Consider the following 25,811-nt stretch of genomic DNA (forward strand, 5'->3'; position numbering starts at 1 on the left):
AAAATTTTGGTATTAAGGTATACCGGTTTCGAGATGTGCGTCAACTAGCGGCTAATTCTTTGGAATTCGGAACATGAGGATGTTTTTTATTTATTTATTTTTTTATTATTTGGAGGTCAATTACAAAAAAAAAAAAATGCCAATATGTTAAAAAAAGAAAGATCTAACCATATATGTACGACTTAAGTTTATAGGACTCAATAAAGTACATATATAAAATATGCAATTGAAAAATCGGCTCCCCAATTTTTAAGAAATATAATATATAATATCTATACTCGCAAAGCGTGTTCCAAAATGCACGCAAGACCACCTTAAAGGACATTTCAGGAAAATTATACACAGTTTTTGAGATAATGTATAATAGGTGGTCAAGCTATGAACCAGCCCATTTAAAAAAGAGCCCTTAAAATTCATTTTACTTTGTGGTTGTTCACAATGCCGTGCTTATAGGCTTATGTAGGCCTAATTAAGTAACTATCCTGAAAAAATATATCAAAAAATTATCCACAGTTTTCCAGGAAATCTAACAGTGGGAGGAGCATAAAGGTATTTAAGAATGCCCGCCTACTTTAGTACAAGTGCCACAAGTATAAGTTTTATTTATTTTTTGGCTGATAATTTCGCTTGTTGGACTTGCAATAGCATTGATTGGTTTATCTGATTGAAAGGCTCCTGGTCAATGTAGAGAATGGTTAAGACAATTAATTGTAATTACTAACTGCACCCATGCTTATGGCAGTATTTTATTATATTATTATTAAAAAGAAAAAGAGTTCCAAAAGTAGGGATTTTGACACTACCCTTTGGTTTCCATAAGATTCGAAAAAATAATTATTTTGTAATCAAAATATAACTTTCTGTTAACGTGTTCAAGAATAATTGTGCCTATGTATATTTGAAAATAAATGTTGTAAATACGTTTATATAATATAAAACGCATCTGATCGTATTCGGGAATGCATCTGGACACCACGAAGTGCTTCCTATGAATATATATATTATACATATGTATGTAAAGCAGGATTACAGTATATAAATACGATTATTTATTAACCACAATATTCCTATGTATTTCTGGAACATTTTTCGCCCACAGCCGTTTTCCTTTTTGTCCAGATATTTTGCTTCATATATTATAATTCCTAAACTTATACTCTGGGGAACGTAGAGGAATGGGCTAAAATCACCCCAGAACTCACCCAAAAATTAGTTGATCCGATGCCGAAAAGGCTTAAAATGGTTGTTAACAACAAGGGAGGTCACACAAAATTAAAAAAAAAATTTAATAGTTTTAAGCATAAGAAGAAATACCAATTTTACAATGCAATTTTACTGGTTGAAATAAGCTGTTGCGTTGTTTTGAGGTACATTTTCATTATTAATTCTTAAAAAATACTACAAAAATTGTTAAAAATAAAATAAGTTAGTAAATAATATCTTGAAACATAAAAGAAATTTGTGGCGCTTACATTTTTTTTTTTTAATTTTTAGTTCAGCTTTTACAGACCGTTGAAGTTTCAGATAGACGGTGGTTGAAATAAGCTGTAAGCCACTGTATGTAAAAGTAAACAAAAAAGGAAGCTAGCTTGGTCAAGATAGAGGGCGTTATGATCAAATGTACAAACAAAAATTATACAAAAATGAAGAAATATCACATTTTTCAAAAGTGTGGGCGTGTCAAATTTGGGCGGTTTGTGGTCGTGACAAAAAGTTTTTAAGCAGATCTATAGAAATTTACAAGATATATAAATTTATGAAAAAATATCACATTTTTCAAAATGTGGTCGTGTCAGTTACAGTCGTTAGAGTGACAACATTTGGACACTTGCGTTGCGCCTATGTCGCTGGATACTGCATGCTTATTCCCAACATTCTAACTTTTGTAGTTCCTGAGATCGAGGCGTTCGTTCATACAGGCAGACGGAAGAATATATGTACGTATGTATACTTTATATGGTCGGACACGGTTTCGTTCTGCCTGTTACATACTTTTCAAAGAAACAAGTATACCCTTTTATTCTTCTATAAAAATATAGTGTATTAACTCATTCATACATAGGTATGTACGTGTGTACATACGTAAGAGAACGGTATTTGCTTTGGCTTGAACAGCTGATTGGGACATGGTGTGAGTTTGATACGATTCTTGGAACTGTTAGTCCAGCGGTGAGAATAAGACTTGGATAATTGATATGGATTCTGAAGTACATGTATAAATGTGTAAATAACAAGTAAATACATGAACATATATACATAGGTGTAAGTTTAACCCGTGACAAAAACATTAATGTAGAATAAATAATATTTAAAGCGATCACTTGCTTGTTTGTACATATGTATGTATGTATTTACATTTTCAGCACCCGAAGAAATCTTTCAGACTAAAAGAGAGAGTGAGACCGGACCATACATAGGCACAGGTGTTGGTGCACTAAACTCGTTCGGCTTGTTTATAGCAGGAAAGATCGTACAATTGAACATAAGTATGTACATAAGTGTGTGGGTATGCACGGGGGTATACCCGGACCCGGAGGGTCTATCTTGGAAGGAAGAGCGGCATATTGAGAGTTCTCACAGCGTCAGAGAGAAGATAACGCACAACACTGAGCGCAACTAGAGAGGTGGTGGAGCAGTGGTGTCGAATAAAATCAAATGCGAGCGGCGGGCGGCATTCGGTGAATAAGCCTCCTTATCTCGTGAACTCTTTCTCTGAATTCTTTTTGGCTCTTTTAGTATTGCGGGAACAGTCACCCGAAACACAAGAGCGCCGCACAAAGCTCACAGTGAAAAGGCCAGTTTAAGATAAAAGCCAGCTCAACTCACGCAAACCGGACTGATAATGGGTTGGTGGAAAAAGAAAAGCGAGACGGATCGCAGCCAGTCCAGCCAGGCACTGGAGGTGCAGGACCCGCGCACACGCGTCAAGACCACGAGTGCAGCTACGGAGACGACCAACACGGCCGTGCAAAACTCGACCATAACGAACAGCAACAAGCAGACGGTTACCTTTCTCACCACCCGCCAGACGGTGACGCACACGCAGCGGGCGCAGATCACGGAAACCACAACGCGACGCACCCCCAGTCAGGCGGAGTTAGAGGCTCTCTTCGCCCAGATGCGAATGGGCGGCGAGGGACCCATTGGCTCCACCACCACGACTACCACCTCCTCACGCTCCCGACCGCCCAGCTTAAACGGAGTCTCCTTGCGCTCCACACAGCCCTTCAAGGCCACGGCAAGCAATGCCAGCAAACGATCAAGCACCTTGATCAAGACCGAGCAGACGACAGTGACCAAAAAGAAAGGGAACACGGTCACCCAGCATCTGGAGACTCATCGAGTGGACCTGAAGGAAAGTCGCCCGAAGACCAACTGGGCGCCATTTGCGTCCACTGCAAACAGCGCGGCCTCCACCTACGTCTCACCTTATGCTCCGAAACCGAGCCTGGCCATAACATACACATCTCCATACGCCAAGACCCCAAAAACCACTAGCTCCACCTCCAGTCCCAGTTCCAGCTCCGTTTCGAGTGTGTTCAGTACTGCCAAACCATCATCATCTATCTCCTCTATTTCGAGCATTTTCAAGCCCGCCCCCAAGCAAGTTGAAAAACCGCTCACCTCTACTGCAACTCCCAAGTCCTTCATTAGTCTGGGATCATCAGGGGGCAATAAGCCAAAGGTTACTGCCGCCGCACTACCCGTAGATGCCCAGGTCACGGCCCCTTCAACGAGCTTCGGTACCTCGAAGTCAAGTCAAGTCAAGACCAAGCGCAAGCTGAAGCCCGCCGTGGTGTATATTTTCAACCACGAGCGGTTCGATGACAAGAACAAATTTCGAAAGGGCAGTGCCCAGGATGTGAAGGTCTTGCGTGCCACCTTTGAGCAGCTGAAGTGCAAAGTGGAGGTTATTACAGACGCAACCCTGGCTACTATCAAAAGGACAGTGCGAATGTGTAAGTAGATAAGTGTAGTTTCTTGGATTGATCATAACCCTACATTTTTCAGTGGAAACCAAGGACTTTGAGGACAAGAGCGCAATCGTCCTCGTGATGCTCAGTCACGGAACGCGCCACGACCAACTTGAGGCAAAGGATGGCGGCTACTCCTTGGAATATGATGTGGTTTTTCCCATTCTGCGCAATCGGACGCTTAAGGACAAGCCCAAGCTACTTTTTGTTCAGGCTTGCAAGGGCGCCAACGAACCGGGGGGCTTTATGACCGATGCCGCCCAGCCCAATGGGTCTCCAAATGAGATCCTCAAGTGCTACAGCACGTACGAGGGATATGTATCTTACCGCACGGAGGACGGAACTCCTTTTATTCAGACGCTGTGTGAGGCTCTCAATCGATCGGGGAAGACTTCGGACATCGACACCATAATGACGGATGTGCGTCGAGTGGTTAAAATGCAAACCAAGTAAGGACCCGTAAATGTTTATATCATCCGATAAATAATTATTAAACTTTATTTTAGTGACGGCCAAATTCCATCTGTTACTAGCACCCTTACCTCTAAGTACGTTTTTGGAGACTACATCTGATCAAAGATTTACACGGAAGACACGAAATAAAATGTTAAGAATTAATATAAATGGCACATATGTATACAAGAAATAGAATTTTATTATTCCAAACGAGTCCATTATATGTAGGGATTAAAATTTAAAATATATTTTAAATCAAAATATGTTTATTAGTCAATTATTACATGCGTTGCATATTCATTATCAAAATGATCAAAAGTTATAGAACTCAACACAGTCAAGTGCCTCGACTTTTAGATATCCATTACACAACTAAGGGGAGTGAGATGGAGATTTCACATGAGCGCCGCCTAGCGTCGATTACACAGAGTTTATTTAAACGTCTTTGAAATGAAAAAATGTAAACACATTTTTTAAAAGGGGGATGGGGCTGTGGAATAGTTCAAACGAAAGTTATTTTTGGTAACAGGTCAAAGATTATGGGAAAAATTGTATTTTTTAATATTTGTGGGTTTCTTGTAACCACTGTAACGCATTCTGTAAAAATGTAAAACTGTGTAGGTTAAAATAAATCCTTAATATCAAACCAATATCCCTTTTCTACCAATACATATTGTATGACCGAATGCAAACGCTATTTTAGTGGCATGGAACCATTTAAATTATAAAATAAGCTAAACGAATAAATACAATTTTCAACGGAATTTCAAAATAGGTGGGCTTTTTTGTAGTTGATATTTATCGGTAATATATAAATATATATAATGTTATTTTAATACAATAGGAGGGCAATTACAATAGTTAAGTAATCGAATGACTTTTTGGTGATCGAATGAAAAGTAGAGTACAGGAACCATTTAATTAATGCAAAATTGCTCTTTGATGTTTTAATTACGAAGAGCAATATTCCATATTCCAATATACTCAGTATATATACCTTTTACTCGTAGAGTGAAAGGATATTAAGGCTATAAAGTATATAGATTTTTTATCAAGATCACTAGCCGAGTCTTTTACATTTTATTTTGGATTATTCTATCTAGTAGTCTTCCTATTAGCTGCTTGACATGTATTTGATAGTCCGTCCAGGAACTCAACTATAGCGTTATTTATTGTTAAAAAAGAAGGTAGGCCATTACACAGTCTGCTAGGAGACTCGCATAACTGTTGAGGTAGCAAATTCAAAATTAGACAATGTAAGATAAATTATTATTAAATAAGTTAGCTTCATTATGTAAATACTTAAAGTATTTCCATTATCTTCACTGTTCGGAAGTCGAATAAAATTTTGTATAGCATTGCTCAACAGTACACTTTGATGGTGTTACAAACATTGCATTGTATTGTATTTTAGGAATGCCTTTAGTTATCTTTCATATGACTGGTGATGAAATAAGTTTATTAAATATGAATTTTGAATTTTACTTAATTGCAACCCAAAATCAAAGAACCTTTTATATTTACTGTGTCCATTTCCGTGTGTTATATATATTACGCCCATAATAGTTAGTCTTTAAAGCTTGAAGAATAATTACATATAGCGACACTATGAAATAATCTTATTTATATTACTTTTTTATTATTATATTTAACACTTTCATCCAGACTGGGAATCGTTTATGATTATTTACATTACATTTTGATTTGGAATATATTTTCAATATAGTTCCACCTGCAGTTCGAAGGGATAGTCCCTTGAACTAAGACTCTGCCTGAAGAGTTGTGTGTGCTGCCAAGCCACATCGCCCTTACCACCCGTAAGCTTAGCCACTATCCGGAATCCAGTGGCATTTTCAACCGAAGCGCTTCCGTCGGTGGCATCGACAGTAACGCTGATTTTTCCGTCGCCAAAAGTTTTTGTATCGAAAACTAAGGTGTAGGACTTAACCTTTAAATTGGTCTTGCTGAAATCAAATTTCCAAACAATTTCCCCACAATCGGTATCCTCCAATCTAGCCAAGTATGCCATTTTCCAATCGCGCTCCACTTTCCGAAATATGTTTTTCGAGGAAAATTGCGCTTTTTGCCAAGTCTTATAGGTATCCAAAATAGTGACGAGACCTCCGTCTGTGGACATAAAAGTTAATAACAATCTTTATGCTATGAATAAACTCATTACTCACCTTTGGCATATCGTTCGTATGTGTCGGTGGCACAGCTGTACCGCAAATTAAGTTGCTTTTTTTGAAGTTCGGCTGCATTCAGATTGAAAACGAATATCTGTAAATACATAGGTCACAAACGGCTGGCAGCGCATCACAGGTCACTCACATTGGTAAAAGTGTGCTCTCCACGTGACTGTCGCCAAGAAAGACTTCCCGAACTGCGGCCCTTCAGCTCGTTTTCTGTCGGCTTACTAAACAGGCAACGGGATCAACTCTAATTTCGAATTGGTTTCTGTAAATGCTTACCGTTCTAGCGTCAAGCCAATGACCTCGTACATATTGCGCTGGCTGAGGAATAACTTTCGATCGGCGGTGCAATTTCGCCGCCGCTTGGCTCGAATCGCCTCCAGCGTATGCACCATTTCTTCTTCCCCGCACAGCTTTCGTAATTGCAGAATGTTTTGGTGGTCATTCGTGTAGCGCCAAGTCACATCTTGTATGTCGTCCCTCGAGTAGGCAAGAATGTAGTCGATGTGACGTTTCCAGCCATGTTGATACATCAGCGGAGAATCTACCACGTTCTCGGAGGGGTCAACATGCAGCCAGCGCATCTGGGCCTCGGAGTACACCTCGGTCCAGACGTGATCAAAGTGGGAGTGCACAATGCGGGCGTCGTAGTCGAGGGCGCGACAAAGGAATGTGAAGCAATTGGCATATTCTCCGCAACGGCCCTTCCTGGAAACGAGGAGCTGGGAGATGTCGTTATAGCGGTAGAACTTGCTCTCTTGGCCGCAGCAGACGGTGACCTCGACTCTTATATCACCTTCCCGTTGCGTACGACGCAGCTTACTCTCTTCATTTCCACACACGCGGCAAGGTATATTGTTCACCCATTGGAAGAACTGCGTGTTGAACCAGTTTACCAGCTCCACGAGCAGCAAGTCGCGAACACATGGCTCCTTCTCCTGCCGCTGACCCGACGCAATTTGATCTTGGATGTCAATCAGTTTCTCACTTGCCGTTTCGGTAAGCTCTTCCACCGGAATCAAAGTGCGGCCAGCAGCCAGTAGCAGCTCATCCTCGTACTGCATGACTGCATCGGAATACAGTTCTAGCGATTGCAGAAAGTGGTTATTGGAGCGCTGAAAATAAGTCTCCACATAAGAATACAGCGGTCTATCTTGTTCGATGGCTCGCATACCAATACACGGGGGAAGGCGATTCTATGGCGATACTCCACCGAAGGCTTGATGAACAAGGGCGAGGGCGTGGTGCTGGTGGTGCTTTGTTGAGGAGGACCTATTAAAATCCAAGACTTTATGACTAGGATGCCAGTCTCGCTCCCCAAGGACAAGCTTACTTTTGGACACTGTGCCGTTTAGCCAGGCATTGCGTCTTTCGCTCAGCGCATCTCGGTACTTCTGCACCTGCTGCAAGGACACATCGGTGGGCAAGGTGAAGGCGTTGGATCCGGTCACGCGTACAAAGCCAATGGCTTCCAGTAGACTCTCGCAACCGGCCAAGGAGAGTAGCTTTTCTTTAATGGCTTTGTTTTCCAGCCGTATGGTGCGGAACATCGAGTTCTCCGGCTGCGCCAAGATGTTCTCCAGCAGCACTAACAGAATGCGCACCGCCTCCAGGTAAGCTTCCTTTAGCCCTTGCTCCTGCTGCTGCTGACCAGAGGAACGGGTCTTCGGTTCGATCTGGTGCACGCATTCTAAGTTGATGTCCACCATGTTGATGACTAGCTAGCTGCCTCCTATCAGATTGGATTCGCTGGTAGTAGGTGGTCGGTCGGGGGGTGACAATCAGACAGACACAAAGGGTTATGGTGTTGGAAAACGCGATTTATTCAGCGGAGTGCGAGCGATAACAGAATCGGTTATTTAAGGTTGAGATATTTCTATAGACGATTAAAAAAAAACTCCGAAATCGCAGCCACTTTACAAATGCTTTAAATTAGGAATAAGTTACTTAAAAATATTACACGAAAACGTTTAAAATTGTATACATTTCTCAATTAATTTTAGGAGCTTGAAACGAAATCTATTTTGGACTAACATTGGGAAATATACAAAACATTTAACCAAGAATTTTGTTTTGTTTTTTTTTTTGCGTCAAAATAGCGCCGATGGTTTAGCGGCGAATGAAAAATGTTGGAACGTGGAACTTGGAACATTTTCTATTTATTCGTTATTTGGGCGCGTAGTCTAACAATTTTGAAATGCAAAAATGTTAAGAAAAGAAAGATTGATGTATCTATCACATGGAAGAAATTAAATTATATAATAAAATTATTGGAAAAGTAATGTAAGTAAAATAATAACATATAGAATGCACACTCTTTGAGGAATACCACCACTTGCAGAAAGTATTCCAAAATTCGCGCTTAACGTATCAAATTATGTCGGTGTTCACAGAGCATTGAACTGGAATGCCGTGTTTAACTGGTTATGAAGGCCTAACTAAGCAAGAATCATGAAAGAAGTTATTAAAATATTATGCACAGTTTTTCGAAAATGTGCCCAATAGTAGGAACGCCCCTATGGTTTTGAAAATGCCGCCAACGTAACAGGGAATCCATGCAATGAACCACCGTGTAACAATAACATTTTGACACTAACTTGCTAAATATATTACACCGTTTACAGACCTAGTTTCAAGTGGCATTTTTATACCGGTTACGCTTACAGAAAAGGGTATAATAGATCCGTTAAAAGTATGTAATGGGTAAAAGGAAGCGTTTCCGACCATATAAAGTATATATATTCTTGATCAGGATCAATTGCCGATCTGGCCATGTCCGTCCATATTTTATTTTAGTCTTGTAAGTTTCTATCGATTTGCAAATCAAATTTCTATTGATTTGCCAAACAAATTTTTGTCACGCCCACTCTATTTTAATATGGGTTATGGTTATTTTATCGATGATAAGAATAAAATGCCCAGGAAGGTACATCCGAAAAATGTAATATTTTTCAAACCTTGTGGTTGGTTATTCGGCAAGTGAATCTTGTCCACCCAGAACAATCTTTTACCCCTCTCACTTGTGGTGAGGTTATAAAGGCGAGGCCAAAAAATCATTCCTTAAAACAGTTGATGAGGAAATGTCAAATAAAATACTGTCAGCGATTATAATTGAGGAAATGTCAAATCAAATACTGTCAGCAATTAACATACGGAAGCCCTTCACCCTTCCTTCAAAACACTTCGATCCCTCTTTGCGCACTTTAGTACAGCATATTTAGTAACATTTTTCAGTTTGTGGGCGTTAGAGTCGGTATGTTTCACATATGTAGTTGTGAAACGAACTTGACAGAAGTGATTCATTTTAACTTTCTAGCTTTAATAGTTCATGAGATCTCGACGTCCATACACACAGAACGACATGGCCAGATCGCCTCGGCTAATGATCCTGATCATTAGACCCTATTAGGGTCCTTCTACCTATTTCTGTCCCACATCGGAAAATATTTTGAGCCTCTAGGTCACTACATCATACAAAAAAATGATGCGTTATAGGTAAACTAGGTATTTGGAAATTTAATCTAAATCGTTAGCTAACACAAGTGCTAAGCAAATCACATTTACCGATTTTTATGTTCTCAAAATCCTACTTTATCCTATCCTGTTATTTTAAAATTATACCGCTGCTTATTCAGTAGGCGCTCGGCACCCCTCACCCCTCTTACCACCCGGTCATCACGGTGACAGTAAGTGATTGTCTAAAATGGATTCATTATTTAAAGAAATATAATGCTGTAGGTACCCAACACATATCAAACAAGAGAGAAAGCTATAGTCGAGTTCCACGACTATTATATAATATATACGACTATTGTATACTCACCTAGTGGAAGGGCGAACGAGACATTTAAAATAGCAAACTAGCAAGCATTGGAAAAATATCAACACATTATTTAAAAGTGTGGGCGTGGCAGTTTTGAGCGGTTTGTGGGCCTTAGAGTGGGCGTGGCAACGATTAGAAACAAACTTGCGCAGCATCTATGTCTCTGGAAGCTGTATGCTTAATCTCATTTATAGTTCGACTCGGCTATTGATCCTAATCAAGAATATATATACTTTATTTCGGAAATGCTCACATTTGTCTGTCATACTTTTCAACGAATCTAGTATACCCTTTTACTCTACGAGTAAAGGGTATAAATAAATAAATTACACTTTATTCAGAAATATACTAAATTTCAACCTTTTTGAGATACCGTGCAACTTGGAAATCGTTCTGTAAACGGCGTAATGCATTTTCATGTTAGCGTCGAATGTTATTGTCATACAGTGGTTCGTGACATGGATTTCCCTGTGGTGCAAGGACTGTAATTGAAGCCATTTTTGAATTCATTACTCCTACTGGCTATGCGAATTTTGGGAAAACTATATCCTTGTAATACATTTTTCCAGGGTCCTTGCTTGGTTAGGCCCTCATAAGCGTATCCCGGATCATACTCTGTGAACAACGACAATGTTAACTTGATTAAAAATGTTCTTTTATAGGTTGGCCAACTGTTACGCCATTTTCTCAAAATTGTTTTATTATAACTACAATATACTGTAAGCTTAATGGTATATTGATAGATAGATCTTTTTTTTCCTTGCATATTTCATTTTTAATTTATTGATTACACCCCAAAATACGAATGAATAAATATTTAAAAAACAAAAGGCCGCGTGTTTCATATCCACCGTTTCTAACTCATCGACGATGCTATGACACACATTTTTTAGTGAATGCTTGAATGATTCACTTCAATCGCGAAACAGCCCATAGTTTTATGCCATGTAAGGTCACACTACTTTTCAACCACTTTACCTCGAAAAAGTAGGCGTCGGTCATTTCAATCTTAAAGCGTCTGTCATCGTGCTAAGTGTGCGGAGCGGATAACTAGAAAGTACTCTTACATATATTCTTGAAAGGTAAGACTCCCAACACTTTTTTCGTCTGGGCGGTCACTAGTCCTTTGTTGGGAGGGGGCTGTCCTGTCTGCGGTCTTTTCCGCGTTAGCCGCTGTCCTGTCTCCTTGTTTCTAGTGTACAAATCGAGATTTCTTTTCTTTTAAAGGTCCAAATAAAATTTCTGCAAAATGTGTGACGAAGAGGTTGCAGCTTTAGTGGTCGACAACGGATCCGGCATGTGCAAAGCCGGCTTTGCCGGTGATGACGCACCGCGTGCAGTCTTTCCTTCCATTGTGGGCCGTCCACGTCACCAGGGCGTGATGGTAGGAATGGGCCAGAAGGACTCTTATGTCGGCGATGAGGCACAGAGCAAACGTGGTATCCTTACCCTGAAGTACCCCATCGAGCACGGTATCGTGACCAACTGGGACGACATGGAGAAGATCTGGCATCACACCTTCTACAACGAGCTTCGTGTCGCCCCAGAGGAGCACCCCGTCTTGCTTACCGAGGCTCCTTTGAACCCCAAAGCTAACCGCGAGAAGATGACGCAGATTATGTTTGAAACCTTCAACACTCCGGCCATGTATGTTGCCATTCAGGCGGTGCTGTCTTTGTACGCCTCCGGCCGCACCACCGGTATCGTGCTGGACTCCGGCGACGGTGTCTCCCACACTGTGCCCATTTATGAGGGATACGCCCTGCCGCACGCCATTCTCCGTTTGGATCTAGCCGGTCGCGATTTAACCGACTACCTGATGAAGATTCTCACTGAGCGCGGGTACAGCTTCACCACCACCGCCGAGCGTGAAATTGTGCGCGACATCAAGGAGAAGCTGTGCTACGTGGCTTTGGACTTCGAGCAGGAAATGGCCACGGCCGCTTCTAGCTCGTCCCTGGAGAAGTCGTACGAGTTGCCCGACGGACAAGTCATCACCATTGGAAATGAGCGCTTCCGCTGTCCCGAGTCGCTCTTCCAGCCCTCGTTCCTAGGCATGGAGGCCTGTGGCATTCACGAGACCACCTACAACTCAATCATGAAGTGTGACGTCGACATCCGCAAAGATCTGTACGCCAACACTGTGCTGTCCGGCGGCACCACCATGTACCCGGGAATAGCTGACCGCATGCAGAAGGAAATCACTGCATTGGCTCCGTCCACCATGAAGATTAAGATTGTCGCCCCGCCAGAACGCAAGTACTCTGTTTGGATCGGTGGCTCCATCCTGGCTTCGCTGTCCACTTTCCAGCAGATGTGGATCTCGAAGCAGGAGTACGACGAGTCTGGCCCATCCATTGTCCACCGCAAGTGCTTCTAAGCAGGAGTCGGGCTGGGCGTGGTCGTTCCTCATCGAACACACCCATTGCAGCGAAGAATGGGAGTCAGAAGTATTGGGCATGAGTACATTAATACCGGGAGCAGGCGCACAACACTTCCGCTCCTTTCGGAAGAATGCATTCCATTTACTTTTATACACAATTGTACACGACGCATAAGCAAACCATGTTGTGTTCTATTCGAAATTCAAGTTCATATGCACATAAGCATTTATAAAACTGATTCATGTTTGGCATTTCCATTAATTCCATGCATTCCTACATATGTATTAAAAGCAAACTTACCATACCATTAAAATACTTGTAACCGCTTCTTAATAATAAAGCGACGAAAAGAACTGAAAATTCCTTTTGTCTTAATTCCTTTTTTGCAAAGAATCTAGCACGAAAAAGGGGCGATCGGAAGCCGTGATATTCCGATGGCTATGTGCTCATTCCAGTGGCATGCAGTGACGGGGGCGTCAGATAAAACGCTAACCAACAAGGCATGCATTTCAGGCCTCGTTTTGCAGGAAGTGCCTTGATAACGAGCCAATTGCTTGGCATACGGTTTCCGTCGAATGGGATATACATATGAGTATAGTTTGTGATTCATATACATATGTGATTCAGTTTGGACTCGCTCCGCTTATCACCCGACCCCACCCAGCCTTAGCGGTATTTTTACGTTGATTGATTGCGAGTGAAGCAAGTGAAACCCCAAAAACAGCTCCATCAGCGTTACCTTATAAGGAAATAGTGGAGGAATACCACACTCGCACTGGGCACTGCAAATCGAGACAAAAACAAAGCCACATTGTTGATTCACTCACGACTTTTCGGACTAGTTGTCGTTGTCATCAATTGGCATTGTTTGCCCGATTTTGTTGATAGGTGGGGTCCGGCGCGCCCCATACGATTATCACTTGGGGGTTGAAACGCAGAGAAATACATTTTGGGGATCCCTAAAAATCTGCTGGTGATCTGGACAAATGCGTTGACCAAATATAATTAACATTAGACAGAAAGTAGATATGTTACTACTACTACTACTCAGTAGTAGCGTCGATTGTTGACCGTCGATGTTCATATATGGAGCCCGTCATAGACTTTAGTCACTACGGCAAATGCCTTACCTAGTTTATTGCTGTAAACATTATATTCTAAACATATATAGGCCTACAGTCTCTCTTGGTTTCTACGTTAGAAGCTTGCGATAAATAATAGTACTGTTCAAGTCCATCGATAGGAGGACTGCTATTGGTTAAATATAATTTCTTTACTTTACAAATATTAGTATTTTTACAAAAGTATCCGATTTGTAGCGAGAGTAAATATTTTAAGGCGTGTGTCATATATAAATCCAGGGCATCCCAAACTAATTAAATTCCTGAAATTACATTACGGGCTCTTTAAAAACATACTTGAATAATTTGTATATTTTAGTACAGATAGCCCCCATAGTGAAGTCCGCAAACTATAATTGAACCAGACTTCAATCAAAGCATTATCCAGTTTAAATGTATGTTGTTTAATAAAAACCAGATAGAAAAGTTTGACGGGGATTGTCTCTGCTCTGAGTAAAAAAAATTTTTTTCTAAGACCGTACCTACATATGTCAAAAAAAATTATGAATATTTCGCATTATGAATACCAAATTGCCGATGCAAGCACTTGGTATTAAAATCAAGGGCGATTTCGCGGACTTCGTCCACTTTTTTCACTAAGACTATGAAAATAAATGAGTAATTGAATTTAAATATTAGCATTTATTATAGTATTTATTATAAATATAAGCAAGGCTAAAGCATTTTCGTTAGAATGAGAACCGTCAATTTTGTTCGCACCGCCAATTAAATGTGAAAGAGACGACATTTCTGTAGTTAATCAATTGAAATGAATTCATACTTGTAAAAACTCTTACAGAGTAAGAAAACTCAAACTGAGAGTCTTTGAAACAAGCCGTTTGCCGAAATAAAAGTCAATTTTATAAATGTTTAAAGCCCTACATATTAGATAAAATAGTAAGAACAAGTCCAGTTCGATTTTAAAGAATTTTATATTTATAAATTATAAAGAAATTTATTTTCTTGGTTCTAAATGTACATGTTTTCGTATATGTATATGTTTGTTTAAGAATAAGCTGCATATTATTTTAAGGTTACAAATTACAATTAAATTCTAAATAAGTAATCATATGAATATTAGCTATTGCGGGCTACAAAGTAACCCAGTAGCTAGCATATACTTAATGATTGGCGTTTGTGTTGCTTTTTCTATTTGTGATAAAGCATATAATGTCGTTGATAATGTTAAGTGAGAATTGAAGTAAGACACGTACGTAATGAATTAACTAAAAGTGAAACAATTTTGTATATTTGTGTGCTGCAAATATCGTTCTCAGGTTGGCCTATCAACTTAAGAAAAATAGGGAAGTGAAGTGTTTTTTTGCATATTTCAATAATGAGGACCTCGGCATATGAAGGTGTGACTATACGGTTGTATGTATATTTATATATAAGTGGTCATATATATATATGTGTGTATACGCGTAAATATATGCTATATGCGTTATATAAATAATAATACATTTGATATATTAATCGAAATATACGACAAAGATCTCAAAGCGTATCAATCCGACCAAGTGCCAATATGTTTGTCAAAATAAACAAGAAAACGAATGTTCCAATGGAGCGTCATTTGAAATTGCTTTCCACCTCAGCAACTTTTTACCTTAAATGCTAATAACATGAATCGTATCGGTACCTAGACAACCACAACCAAGAGCCCCAAACGGGGGCCCAGGGACCAGTTGTGCAGCAGTAGAAAATCTATGCAAAACAAAGAGTAACTTAGTAAGAATTGTCCGTTTTGGGATGCCTGGCGATTATTTGCAGCTGTCTTAATTTTCGTCACGGCTGCTGGCCACGTCCGTGACATCGAAAAGCATTTATCAGTAGGCCTGCGCCTCTTTGTAGTCGCTCTGATCAGATGTATAGAAGTCTTCCAGCTTCCATTGCAGCGTCTCGAACGTGGGTCTGCGCATGGGGTCCTTGTGCCAACACTCCAGCATAATCTCGTACAGGCGCGGCTCGCAGTTAGGAGGTTGCGGCATTCGATAGCCATGCTCCACTTGCGTTAGCACCTCGGCGTTGGTCATGCCTAATGAAAACGACAAGCGGGATTATTAAATTGTTCGATTACGGAGAGTTTGAAGCTGGTCAAGGTCGTGACTCACCTGGATATGGTATGCGTCCGTAAGTGACCAGTTCTGTGAGTAGAATGCCAAAGCTCCAAACATCCGATTTGATTGAGAATTTGCTGTAGTTAGCTGCCTCTGGAGCCGTCCATTTTATTGGAAATCTGGCGCCTACCCGGGCCTCGTACTCGTCCTCCTTAATGAGTCTGCACAGCGAAGAATTATTATATTGAGCTCAGTTATGGCTTTTTAGAGCCTTCTCCTTACCTAGCCAAACCAAAGTCGGCGATTTTTACGATGTTTCCATCGCCTACCAGTACATTGCGCGCCGCTAAATCTCTGTGAATATAATTCTGGGACTCCAAGTAAGCCATGCCAGCAGCTATTTGCGCTGCCATATCAATCAGAGTTTGCATTTTGAGGCTACGACCCTTGCCTGCAATGGCTAAAAGATATTAAAAACAAAAATAAGCAATTGTCATGACATGATTAGCGAGCGGTTGGTTGGTTAACGTTGCGTGGCATGAAAAAAGGTGTACAAAGTGTTCAGTTTGTTGTTATGCAAGCTTCTAATTTTTCGCTGGTTTCCTTCCTAGTGGCATACCTTGGAGATATTCCAGCAGTGAACCGTGCTTCATTAACTCTGTGATAATATAGATGGGCTCCTCTACAGTGCAGACCGCGTACAACTGTATAAGCTTGGTGTGGCGCAGTTTCTTCATGATCTGGGCTTCCGCTAAGAAATCCTTGGGGTCCATTGTGCCTGAAATGCGAAGCAAAAATTATTGAACCGACGTTCAGGCTTTAGCTCAACTGCAGACTTACCAGATTTTAGAGTTTTAATGGCCACAGGTGTTGTGTTGTTCCACAGTCCCTCCCAGACATCGCCAAACTGTCCGGAGCCCAGTTTGCGCACGAATTTCAAAGATGTTCTGTCGATCTCCCACTGATCGCGAGTGCGATGTGAAAGTCCCTCAGTGACAGGCTTCTCGATCTGCGTTACGATGGTTACATGGTAAACGAAACAAACGGTAAGTAATTGCTTTGCACAATTTTAGGCGCAGTACTGCACAGCTTGGAGAAATGATTGTGCCAATTGAGTAATGATCGTGTAGCGTACACTTAGGCCTTATTTACAAAATAAAACTATGGACTTTATTAGCTGGGACGAATGTGAATATGTATAGCAAGGCCTTAATTCTGGTTCATGTGCGAAACAGTCGGAGTTCAAAAGTTGGAATCAAATTTAATCAGCATGAATCTCGTTTAAGCCGAGCAACACAGACACATGCCTTTATTTCCCAAGATTGCGCCTGATATATAAGTAGGTATATGGTCAATTTCAATACTCGCGGGTGGCAAAGAATGTTGTGACAGGGATGGTGGCATTGGCTCTGATTTGAACTCTGACTGAGTACACTTGTGGGTGACCTGAACTCGAGATTAGGTCGATTGTACTGTGATAGATCATGAAAGGTTAATTTCATTTGTTGTGAGGGTATTGATTGGCAGTGATGGAATAACTCTCGCTTTTAGTATTATTGTGTTAGTGGGTAAAAACACACGCACATCTTAACGTCTTAGATAGAAATCCTACCTCAAAAACACCCGAAAAAGAATTTGTCTTTTTGTTTTGATTATATTCAAGGCGGTTAGTTATCGTTTTGTATGGTTATTATTTTACACACATAATTTTGTGTTAATTAAAGAAACATGAAAGAAATACAAGGAAAATTTAAACAGTTTTTTAGTATACACGTGTTGGGCATTTCGAAATGAACAAACCAAGGCATAACAATGTCAAATGCAAATGTTGTCATCCCACACATCCAAACATTTGGCAGCAAGTCGGATGTATAATGCGCGATTAAATCAAAGCAAAAAATGGCTTCAAAAACCACATTTCCCCGTCGGCTTACCTGAACACACGGCTTGCAGAGGTTGACGCACAGGCCATCCGAGTCCTTCGAATAGTGTTCCACCAGCTCTTGAAGGGTTCTGTTTCGGGTGGATATATTGATATATTGTTACTAAGGCTCTGGATCCGCGGGCCACATGAAACTCACCTGAATGTCGTGCGCCTGGCAATGAAGAAGCCGCCTTCGTCCAATTGTCTGATGCGATAATGCTTAACCGTATCGCCATCGCGCACTGCAAAAACAATATTACAATATTAAGGTTGTGTTATATAATGCACATTAATGCTAATTGAATGCCTTTTTGGGCACGCACCTGATAGCGAGTAGTCGTTGTGACGGCTTTCGGAATCTCGAATTAAAAATGCACCGTGCTCGTTCTCTGGCAGTAGAAGTTTTTTCTCAGCCTCAATGCGTTTTATTTTGCGGAAGTACCAACTGCAAATAAAGCGAAAAACAGGGAGAAGGAAATTATTAAAATGCAGGCATGCTAAAAATAAAAAATACATTGATGTTTACACCAGTTACTCGTAGAGTAAAAGGGTATACTATATTCGTTGAAAAGTATGTAACAGGCAGAAGGCAGAGTTTCCGACAATATAATGTATATATATTCTTGATCAGGATTAATAGCCGATAATAGTGGATTTTCATTTTTTATATACAAACCACAAACCGTGTAAAACTGTCACGCCCACACTTTTAAAATAAGTTTTAAGGTTTTTTTTTTAAATTGCATTATTTTTTCCCCAATTTCTACCGATATTCCAGAAAATGTGGAAATTTCTCGATCGCACTTCCACTAGCTGAGTAACGCGTATCTGATAGTCGGGGAAACCGACTATAGCATTCCGTCTTGCTTTAGTTATAAATCCGTTAACTTTATTAAGGAAACCGCTCTAACAAGGTTGTTATGTCACGTGGGAGGCCTATAGATACCGTTTACAAAAGTTATGTATATGTGTATTATTTAATAAGTGCTATTAATTTGTATACTTGTTATCCGTGGAATAATTAAGCAAAGTATATCTTAGAGTTCCAAAAACACAACAATTACGGAAAATAAATTAAACAGTTATTTTTCATAATTGTTGTGGTATTTTATTTTGTATACATTTTAATATGGCATGATGAAAATAATGACTAATTTATATGTACGAATACGAAATGATTATCAATTCCACAAGACCCATGTCATGCACTTTAATTTTAAAATATTCTTAATCTTAAAATAAATCATAGTTATACAGTGACATTCCTGGATAGGAACATAATGTTTTATGAAATAAATAAATTATGAAATAAAATGATTTAACAATTCCTGAAGATTTTTGAAGTTAGTCATACGTTTTTGTAAATAAATTGAAAACCGTTTACGAGATTATTACATTTCTTAAATTTTTAGATTACGTTTAGACAAACATCTTAAAAATGATTTAGAATGACCATCCAGATAGAAATTGGAAAGACAAAAAATACAATAAAAAAAATTCAACACATTTTTCAAAAGTGTGGGCGTGTCAGTTTTCGGCGGTTTGTGGGCGTGGAAAAAAAATGTTTGGCATACCTCGATACAAATAGGCCAGACAAATAATAAAATTAAAAATAAAAAATGAAAGATGAAAAACATTTTTTAAAAGTGGCAGTTTTGCTACATATTCCCTGGAATATGTATGTCTAATCTTAACTTTCAAGCTTTTTTAGTTCCTGAGATCTCGACGGTCATACGGACGGACATGGCCAGTTCGGCTACTGATCCTGATCAAGAATATATAAACTTTATAGGGTCGGAAACGCTTCATTCTATCTGTTACATCCTTTTAATCGAATTTATATCTTAGTAAAAATCTTAGTATCTTAGTAAAATATCTTAGTATCTTACTCTTACACTACGAGTATACAAATTGTTCGTCATTTTATTCAGCATTAACACTGAAATTAATAAAGTAAAGTAACCGTATGTGGTTTTGTGCTTTGCTCTTCAACTATTCTTTCTTCTCGTTGCTGCGACCGCTGGAGGGGCCAAATTAAAAGATGAGTGTGACAGGTATGTTACGTAACAGTTCAATTTGAAGTTCGTGGCGAACGCGATATAACGGATGATGACTAAAGAGTTGCCAAATCTGTGTAACCAAGTTGTCGGGAATTATGAAGTAGAGATATGTGCATTTTTTGTTTCCCAAATAAACAGGGTAAATTATACAAAAAGGGCTTTGGGAAAACAGACCTTGGGTCTATTATAATCTATTAGCGGGATAATAATTATCCGTTCATCAAAATTCGAACCAAAGCATGCAGCGCAGAAGTTGGCAAAGACCTTTACTCTGTTAAATGACCAAGTAGACAGAATCTGAAGCAAACTCTTTAGAAAGGCATTCTTAACAGAACTTGTCCGTCGCAGCAAAATTCCTGGTATGAACGTACAATTTTAATTTTATGTCTGAATCTCAAGGAGGGGAGCTTGTTGGAAGATTACTGATCGTCAGAACCATTTCACTGCAACCACCATTATTATTATCGTCCGATGCAGCAGCCAGTTGCAACATAGTTGTCTCTCAAAATGACAGTCAACAACAGTCAACACAATGCCTCGTCCGGGAAGGCTACTGAAGAAAATCCGTGTTTGCATACGTTTTGATTGATAGACCATGGTCAGGCGCGAGTCGGATGAATCCTCGCCAGCACGTCTATAGACATGTTATGTTAGGTAACAGGCCAATAAGCGTTTTGATCAGCAAAGAGCCATTTAAGGGTATTCATGAGTCTCTCATCTCGCCTGGTCGACTTGGCTCGGTGTGCTTTGACTATTTATGTGCATGCACGACTTTCATAAAAGTGCAACACAATTTAATTACTTACAAGACAAGTTGTCGACGGGAATGGGATCCTGCCGAAGCTGTTAGGAGCGGCTAATGTCGCTGGCAAGCCGATCTAGTCGCATGAAAAGCGCAGACATGGGATCCCTCGATCTACTATTTATACCAACGAATACGGGTTTCCCTTTTAAGCATGTATGAAATTGATTTAGAATCGGCATTTAAGTTATATTCGATCAGTGGACCGACATGGATATTTACATCGTTTTTAGGTTTGTTCTAGAACACGGTTTCACTTATATGAACGAGTATACATATATACGCCTGCAAACGTATAGAAACCAAATGTACAGAAACCAAACCAAACATGGCTTAGCATGCCAAAGCCAAAACTAAGTGTCCGAGCCAAGTGCATGCACAGCATCCATAAGGCTATGGTCTGTGGTTCGTCTTACAGCAACTTGAAGCTATTTTTAAACACAGTATCGCATTTTTATTCGATTTTGTCTAAAAATATGTGCACAACACACGAGGCGTGGGCCATTTTCGTTTTTCCTACAATTTTTCTACGCCCCAACATGGCTTTAGGCATTTCGGCCATGGGTAATGGAACAGCAATGGTAAGATGCATGTACGATCTTTGTCATAACAAGTTTGGTTACTTTTAGACGGTAACATTAATTGCACTTGGGCACATGCATTTTTGAGTTAAAATTAGATTAACTGGCGAATCGATCCACTATGTGCAAGCCCCATACAGAGGCCTCTGGCCTCAGGGAGTTTCAAGAATCAAGATTCCCATTCGTCGAATGTGCGAGTATGGCGAACATGGAGTTTCCTTGATTTTGAAGCCCATTTCGGCCTTCTGCTGGGCCTCTTGGACAGAACTTGTAGCCGTTTCTATTTATGCGAAGCAGGCGCGCCAGTCCCGGCACTAACTTTGGCAGCCTAAATGGAATAAACAACGGTTTTGCCTGGTCAGCCGCTTTTCGTCGCTTTTAGTTTCTTATTCTTACCTTATTCTGGCGGTGCCATGGTAAAATTTATTGAAACAGGTCATGGCACAGTACGTGGGTGTCTTCGGTTCTATTATCACGATTATCATGAGTAATGAGTGTGAGCTGATAGGAAATAGACGGTTTTGCCATGATCTCCATCTTCATCTGGTAACAATGGCATTTGCTAATTTGCTCTCCAAGCCATCAATGTCCCTTATAACCTCTTTGGTATTTCTGGTCATATTCAGCATAGCTTAAACCCCATCTTCAGAATCTTAAGCTCTTTCACTTGAATCGAATATCACTGGCCAGTGACTAAGGTGGAGCTGCTACGCATTTCGACTGCACCGTCACTTTTTCTGAAATTGGCTGCTGACCCCGGAAACCCAATATTTGTTGAATGTTTCCCACATTATTTTTGCTATATATTTCTATATAATACATTTATTGTTACTTTGCACGTGTAATCCTCATGTTACATTTTTATGTAGTAGTACATATCTTATATCATCATATCATCGAACCTTTCTAAGTCTAATTTTATGACACTCTGTTGCTTCTGGTACATTTCAATAAAATAGCTTCTCTGAGGACCTAATTGTTTTCCACGCCCACTCTACCACCCACAAGACGCCTAAAACTGTCACGCCCACCCTTTTGAAATTTATTTTCATTAATCTTATTTTATTTTTTTTGCGTAATTTCTACCGATGTTCAAGAAAATTAAGAAATATCTCATTCGCACTTCTACTAGCTGAGTAACGGGTATCTGATAGTCGGGGATCTCGACTATAGCATTCTATCTTGTTTTAAATGTGGTTCCGGCAGTTTTAAAACATTTTTCAAAAGTGTGGGCTTGACAGTTGTGGGCGTTAGAGTGAGGCGTGGCCGCGTTCTAAAACAAACGTGCCCATCGTAGCCGTCGCTGGAATCTGCATGCTAAATCCCGAGACCTTGACATTCATACAGATCGACTCAGCTATGTATATATTAAGAATAAATATTCGTTATAAGGTTGGAAAAGCTTCCCTCTACCTGTTACATACTTTTCAACAAATCTAGTATACCCTTTTACTGAACGGAAAGCTTTATAATTCAATTTATATTTTTAAACAAGCCCTGGTCGCTATAGCATTAACCAATGGCGAGTTGACCGCGGAATACTCTCAATATGGTCAACAAACATTATAAAATTTGGGGACTGCATTTTCCGTGTTTGACAGATAACAAACAATATTATATTAATATTGTCGCCTCTTGAATCAAAATGAAAATAAAACAAAATTATTTACTCTCTAAACAAGTGGATATACAGGGGTATATTTTCATTTTACCAGTGTGTTTGAGCACAAATATAAAAGCATTGTCTATCTATTGCTTAAAAATAATTTATTTCCGGCATCCAAGCATGCCACAGCCACAGCAGCTACTGTTGTTAGCTATCTCAGGCCTTAGATACGCACTCGGCAATTGACAGTTGTGGACCACAAATGGCTGGCATGTGCCTATTTTTAAAACCAAACCAAGCCAAGCCAATCCACGTTAAAGCGATTGGAGCCACACATAATTGTTCGACGGCGCCAATTGCAGTGAATTTCCAATGCAATTTCATAGCTGACGATGCAGCCAATCGGGACATGATGGTTAAATAAGCTCAAGCTGCAATGCATAGATCGAATAATAACAATGTGCCTGGTCAAATGCAGTTTTTCTTCTTGGCTGTGAAATGCGAGCTGCTCGACTGGGTTTCATTTAATTGAGCTAGACTTTGGTACGCAGCACTTGCTGCAAACTCCAAATCAATGCAGACAACTAGCAGCTGGAAACGCAACCTGTTCGGTGCATCTAAAAATAAATACGGCCAGGCTTGTCTTGCCTGGTGGCGTTTGGTTGGGCCGGAGCAGTAGATTTGGTTTTTATGGGTAAATAATTTGGTAATGCTAGGCTTGACTTTCGAGGGGTTCCAAAGTCGATAAGTATTTTTCCAGAAACGTCGACGGCCATTGCCAATCCTTTTAACAATGCGTCGGAAAAGTTGCAATTATTTGCTTTGATTTCCGGTCACGCTTCTGCTTACTTATTACTATAAGAAATCTTTTGACACGCGAGAGTAATCGGAGAACGGTTGTCAAATTTTCGAGTTGTAATGTGGAAAATTGATTGAAATCAGAGTCGTTTAGAATATACTCCCATTGTATACAACTTTTATCGTCCACAGTCCCACACGATTTGAATATTCGTTCGAGACTTTTCACTGAGCATGTGACAAGCCAGAACGCATGGGAACACGATGCATTGAAATGAGTTCCGTTTGTCATTTTTGGGCAGGTCAAATGCTGCGTTCCGCTTCAGGGCATTCGGAAAAAATAATCGCCCAAGCTTTCTTTGCGTATACTATCAACCGTCACTCAAAAAATAAAACTGTATTTTTTCAATTGATTAAATAACGATGGTTGAGCGCCTACTTAAATCACGAATATTACTGAATAAATTATATATTATAAATAGTATAAAAATCATAAATAAATTGTATTTGTTAAAACCCGGTAAAGTTTTTTTACATATCTTACAATTTTACTACATATACATATACAATACATACAATTAATAGCGAATTTTGGACAACGTTCTTAAATGAGATGAGCGCCACAATTAGCGATCAATTTGGCATCAAAATGACGTCTGTGTTTGCATAAGCCAAGGACTGACCGGCTACAGATAGAGATCGATTTTAGATCGGCGGATAGGTAGGCATTTAAACAACGGAGGCGAGCATAAAGCCCACAGACACACCTAGTCTATTTTCTGTTGTTCTTGGTACAGTTCAGACAAAACACGTTATAATAACATGTAGGTGTATACGGTTTGGGGTTACTTAGTTTTGGTATTCGTCACTGCATCGAAACTGCACTTTATCAAGCAAACTCCGACAGCATGTACTTCTAATGGTTTTTTAATATGTGGGATATCCTACAACTCTTACTCAACTGCTTAGTTCTGCTGTGGATAGTCAAATGAGTGACAATGCTATTGAAACTACTGACATTAGTGGGGCTGATGGGAGTATAGCTTTAAGTGATCGCACTGTTATCATCTATACGTAAACTAATTCCCGGAAATTTAGTTTGAAACAAGAGAGAACGTAATCGAAATTGTACCCATCGTACACGCGACACTCACACAGCGCTTCGAAGAGGCAATTACATTTATTGCTCACACCTCTTGACGACATTGACCATACGACTAAAAATCTTTGTTACTTTTTTTATTCTAAGTAATCGAATGATTAAAACCGTTTTCAGTGTTTTGTTAGATGTTGTCTGAATAAATATAAACTACCAGAAAAGAGTCTACCACGACAGTTTTGTACAATTTGTGGGAATGGAAATGACTTTACATTCCATAAAAAATTTTTTTTTAATTCTACACGAAATAGCGAAATATTTATTGGTTCCGATAGGCATTATGTTTTGTACTTTTTCTATAACATTTAACTAAAGTCTCTAGCTTCAGCGGTTCGGAAGCTTTGGTAGTATAAGGTGGGTTTTCCAGAAGTGGTAGAACTGAATGTTCTTATATCTACTTGGTCCTTGCCGTCATATTTGCCAGGGAACTGAACTATAGAGGTCTTTCTTCTTTTGAAAATATTACCAACGAAACAGGCCTGCCATGATAGTCGAAGTGATTATAAATCCAGTTCAGCATTTTAAGAACATTAAAACTAAAGTAAGAAAACAATTGGAGCTTTTGTAACCCTAGAGCCTATTACATTATTTGGAAATTCAGCTGACGTTTAGGAATTTCGCAGCTGCTCCAACAGTATAGTTTTTATTGGCAATATGGCCCTAACTGGATTGCTAATAAGTTCTGTAGCCAATATCAGACAACTGGTATTCGTTCTGGGGAAAATCAGTCAACAAAAAAAGTAAGCAATGCCAATTGGAAAAAAAAGATTTGCCGTTGAGATCGTATGAAAGCAAAAATAGCTGTTATTATAGAGAAACCCAAACAAAGGCTTGCCAAAATCACAAAATCACTGGTGAGCAGTTTACATCA

General features: G+C 39.7%; 4 protein-coding genes across 10 annotated transcripts in view; 2 read left to right on the forward strand and 2 right to left on the reverse strand.

Annotated features, from left to right (window-relative positions):
• Positions 1 to 1,800: 1,800 nt before the first annotated feature.
• On the forward strand, positions 1,801 to 4,682 carry LOC6542755 (cell death protein 3). 4 transcript variants are annotated; one of them, XM_026978677.1, is made up of 5 exons: positions 1,801 to 1,937; positions 2,040 to 2,169; positions 2,364 to 3,959; positions 4,012 to 4,423; positions 4,481 to 4,682. In XM_026978677.1, exons 3-5 carry the CDS (start codon positions 2,843 to 2,845, stop codon positions 4,545 to 4,547), a joined length of 1,596 nt encoding a protein of 531 aa, XP_026834478.1. In that variant the 5' UTR covers positions 1,801 to 1,937; positions 2,040 to 2,169; positions 2,364 to 2,842; the 3' UTR covers positions 4,548 to 4,682. The 4 variants fall into 4 exon arrangements, with proteins under 4 accessions (XP_026834478.1, XP_026834479.1, XP_001970790.1 ...); XM_026978678.1 differs by lacking the exon at positions 2,040 to 2,169 and having other exon boundaries at positions 1,802 to 1,937; XM_001970754.3 differs by lacking the exon at positions 1,801 to 1,937 and having other exon boundaries at positions 2,021 to 2,262.
• On the reverse strand, positions 4,678 to 8,771 carry LOC6542850 (peptide-N(4)-(N-acetyl-beta-glucosaminyl)asparagine amidase). The gene is made up of 6 exons (XM_001970755.3): positions 7,956 to 8,771; positions 7,797 to 7,894; positions 6,902 to 7,737; positions 6,762 to 6,846; positions 6,614 to 6,710; positions 4,678 to 6,557 (listed from the first exon to the last, which is right to left on the reverse strand). The coding sequence occupies exons 1-6, from the start codon at positions 8,329 to 8,331 to the stop codon at positions 6,148 to 6,150; spliced, it is 1,902 nt and encodes a 633-aa protein (XP_001970791.1). The 5' UTR covers positions 8,332 to 8,771; the 3' UTR covers positions 4,678 to 6,147.
• A 2,587-nt stretch (positions 8,772 to 11,358) lies between these two features.
• Positions 11,359 to 13,183, forward strand: LOC6542573 (actin-42A). The gene is made up of 2 exons (XM_026979645.1): positions 11,359 to 11,527; positions 11,673 to 13,183. The coding sequence occupies exon 2, from the start codon at positions 11,695 to 11,697 to the stop codon at positions 12,823 to 12,825; it is 1,131 nt and encodes a 376-aa protein (XP_026835446.1). The 5' UTR covers positions 11,359 to 11,527; positions 11,673 to 11,694; the 3' UTR covers positions 12,826 to 13,183.
• Positions 13,184 to 14,757: 1,574 nt separating this feature from the next.
• LOC6541987 (tyrosine-protein kinase Src42A) overlaps positions 14,758 to 25,811 on the reverse strand; it is a 31,385-nt gene continuing 20,331 nt past the window's right edge. The window contains exons 3-10 of one of the 4 annotated variants that reach the window (XM_015159209.2): positions 18,258 to 18,379; positions 18,092 to 18,176; positions 17,945 to 18,023; positions 16,851 to 17,019; positions 16,630 to 16,788; positions 16,293 to 16,470; positions 16,065 to 16,231; positions 14,758 to 15,988 (exon numbers count right to left, since the gene is read on the reverse strand). In XM_015159209.2, coding sequence (XP_015014695.1) covers positions 15,780 to 15,988; positions 16,065 to 16,231; positions 16,293 to 16,470; positions 16,630 to 16,788; positions 16,851 to 17,019; positions 17,945 to 18,023; positions 18,092 to 18,176; positions 18,258 to 18,379 — 1,168 coding nt within the window. In that variant the 3' untranslated portion in view covers positions 14,758 to 15,779. The remainder of the gene's footprint in view (positions 15,989 to 16,064; positions 16,232 to 16,292; positions 16,471 to 16,629; positions 16,789 to 16,850; positions 17,020 to 17,944; positions 18,024 to 18,091; positions 18,177 to 18,257; positions 18,380 to 25,811) is intronic. The other 3 variants (XM_001970757.3, XM_026979673.1, XM_026979674.1) reach the window with 3 other exon arrangements.

Source organism: Drosophila erecta, unplaced genomic scaffold (genome assembly GCF_003286155.1).
Source record: "Drosophila erecta strain 14021-0224.00,06,07 unplaced genomic scaffold, DereRS2 tig00000055-arrow-pilon, whole genome shotgun sequence".
Classification (NCBI taxonomy): Eukaryota; Metazoa; Arthropoda; class Insecta; order Diptera; family Drosophilidae; genus Drosophila; species Drosophila erecta.

Bases quoted from the DNA above. Each gene is read 5' to 3' on its own strand.
- LOC6542755 (XM_026978677.1), top strand. From the start codon at position 2,843: ATGGGTTGGTGGAAAAAGAAAAGCGAGACGGATCGCAGCCAGTCCAGC. The intron at 3,960-4,011 runs GTAAGTAGATAA...TACATTTTTCAG, and splicing joins CAAAAGGACAGTGCGAATGT to TGGAAACCAAGGACTTTGAG. The intron at 4,424-4,480 runs GTAAGGACCCGT...ACTTTATTTTAG, and splicing joins GTGGTTAAAATGCAAACCAA to TGACGGCCAAATTCCATCTG.
- LOC6542850 (XM_001970755.3), bottom strand. From the start codon at position 8,331: ATGGTGGACATCAACTTAGAATGCGTGCACCAGATCGAACCGAAGACC. The intron at 7,738-7,796 runs GTATGCGAGCCA...ACTTATTTTCAG, and splicing joins TCGCCTTCCCCCGTGTATTG to CGCTCCAATAACCACTTTCT. The intron at 6,847-6,901 runs GTAAGCATTTAC...TTGCCTGTTTAG, and splicing joins ATTGGCTTGACGCTAGAACG to TAAGCCGACAGAAAACGAGC.
- LOC6542573 (XM_026979645.1), top strand. From the start codon at position 11,695: ATGTGTGACGAAGAGGTTGCAGCTTTAGTGGTCGACAACGGATCCGGC.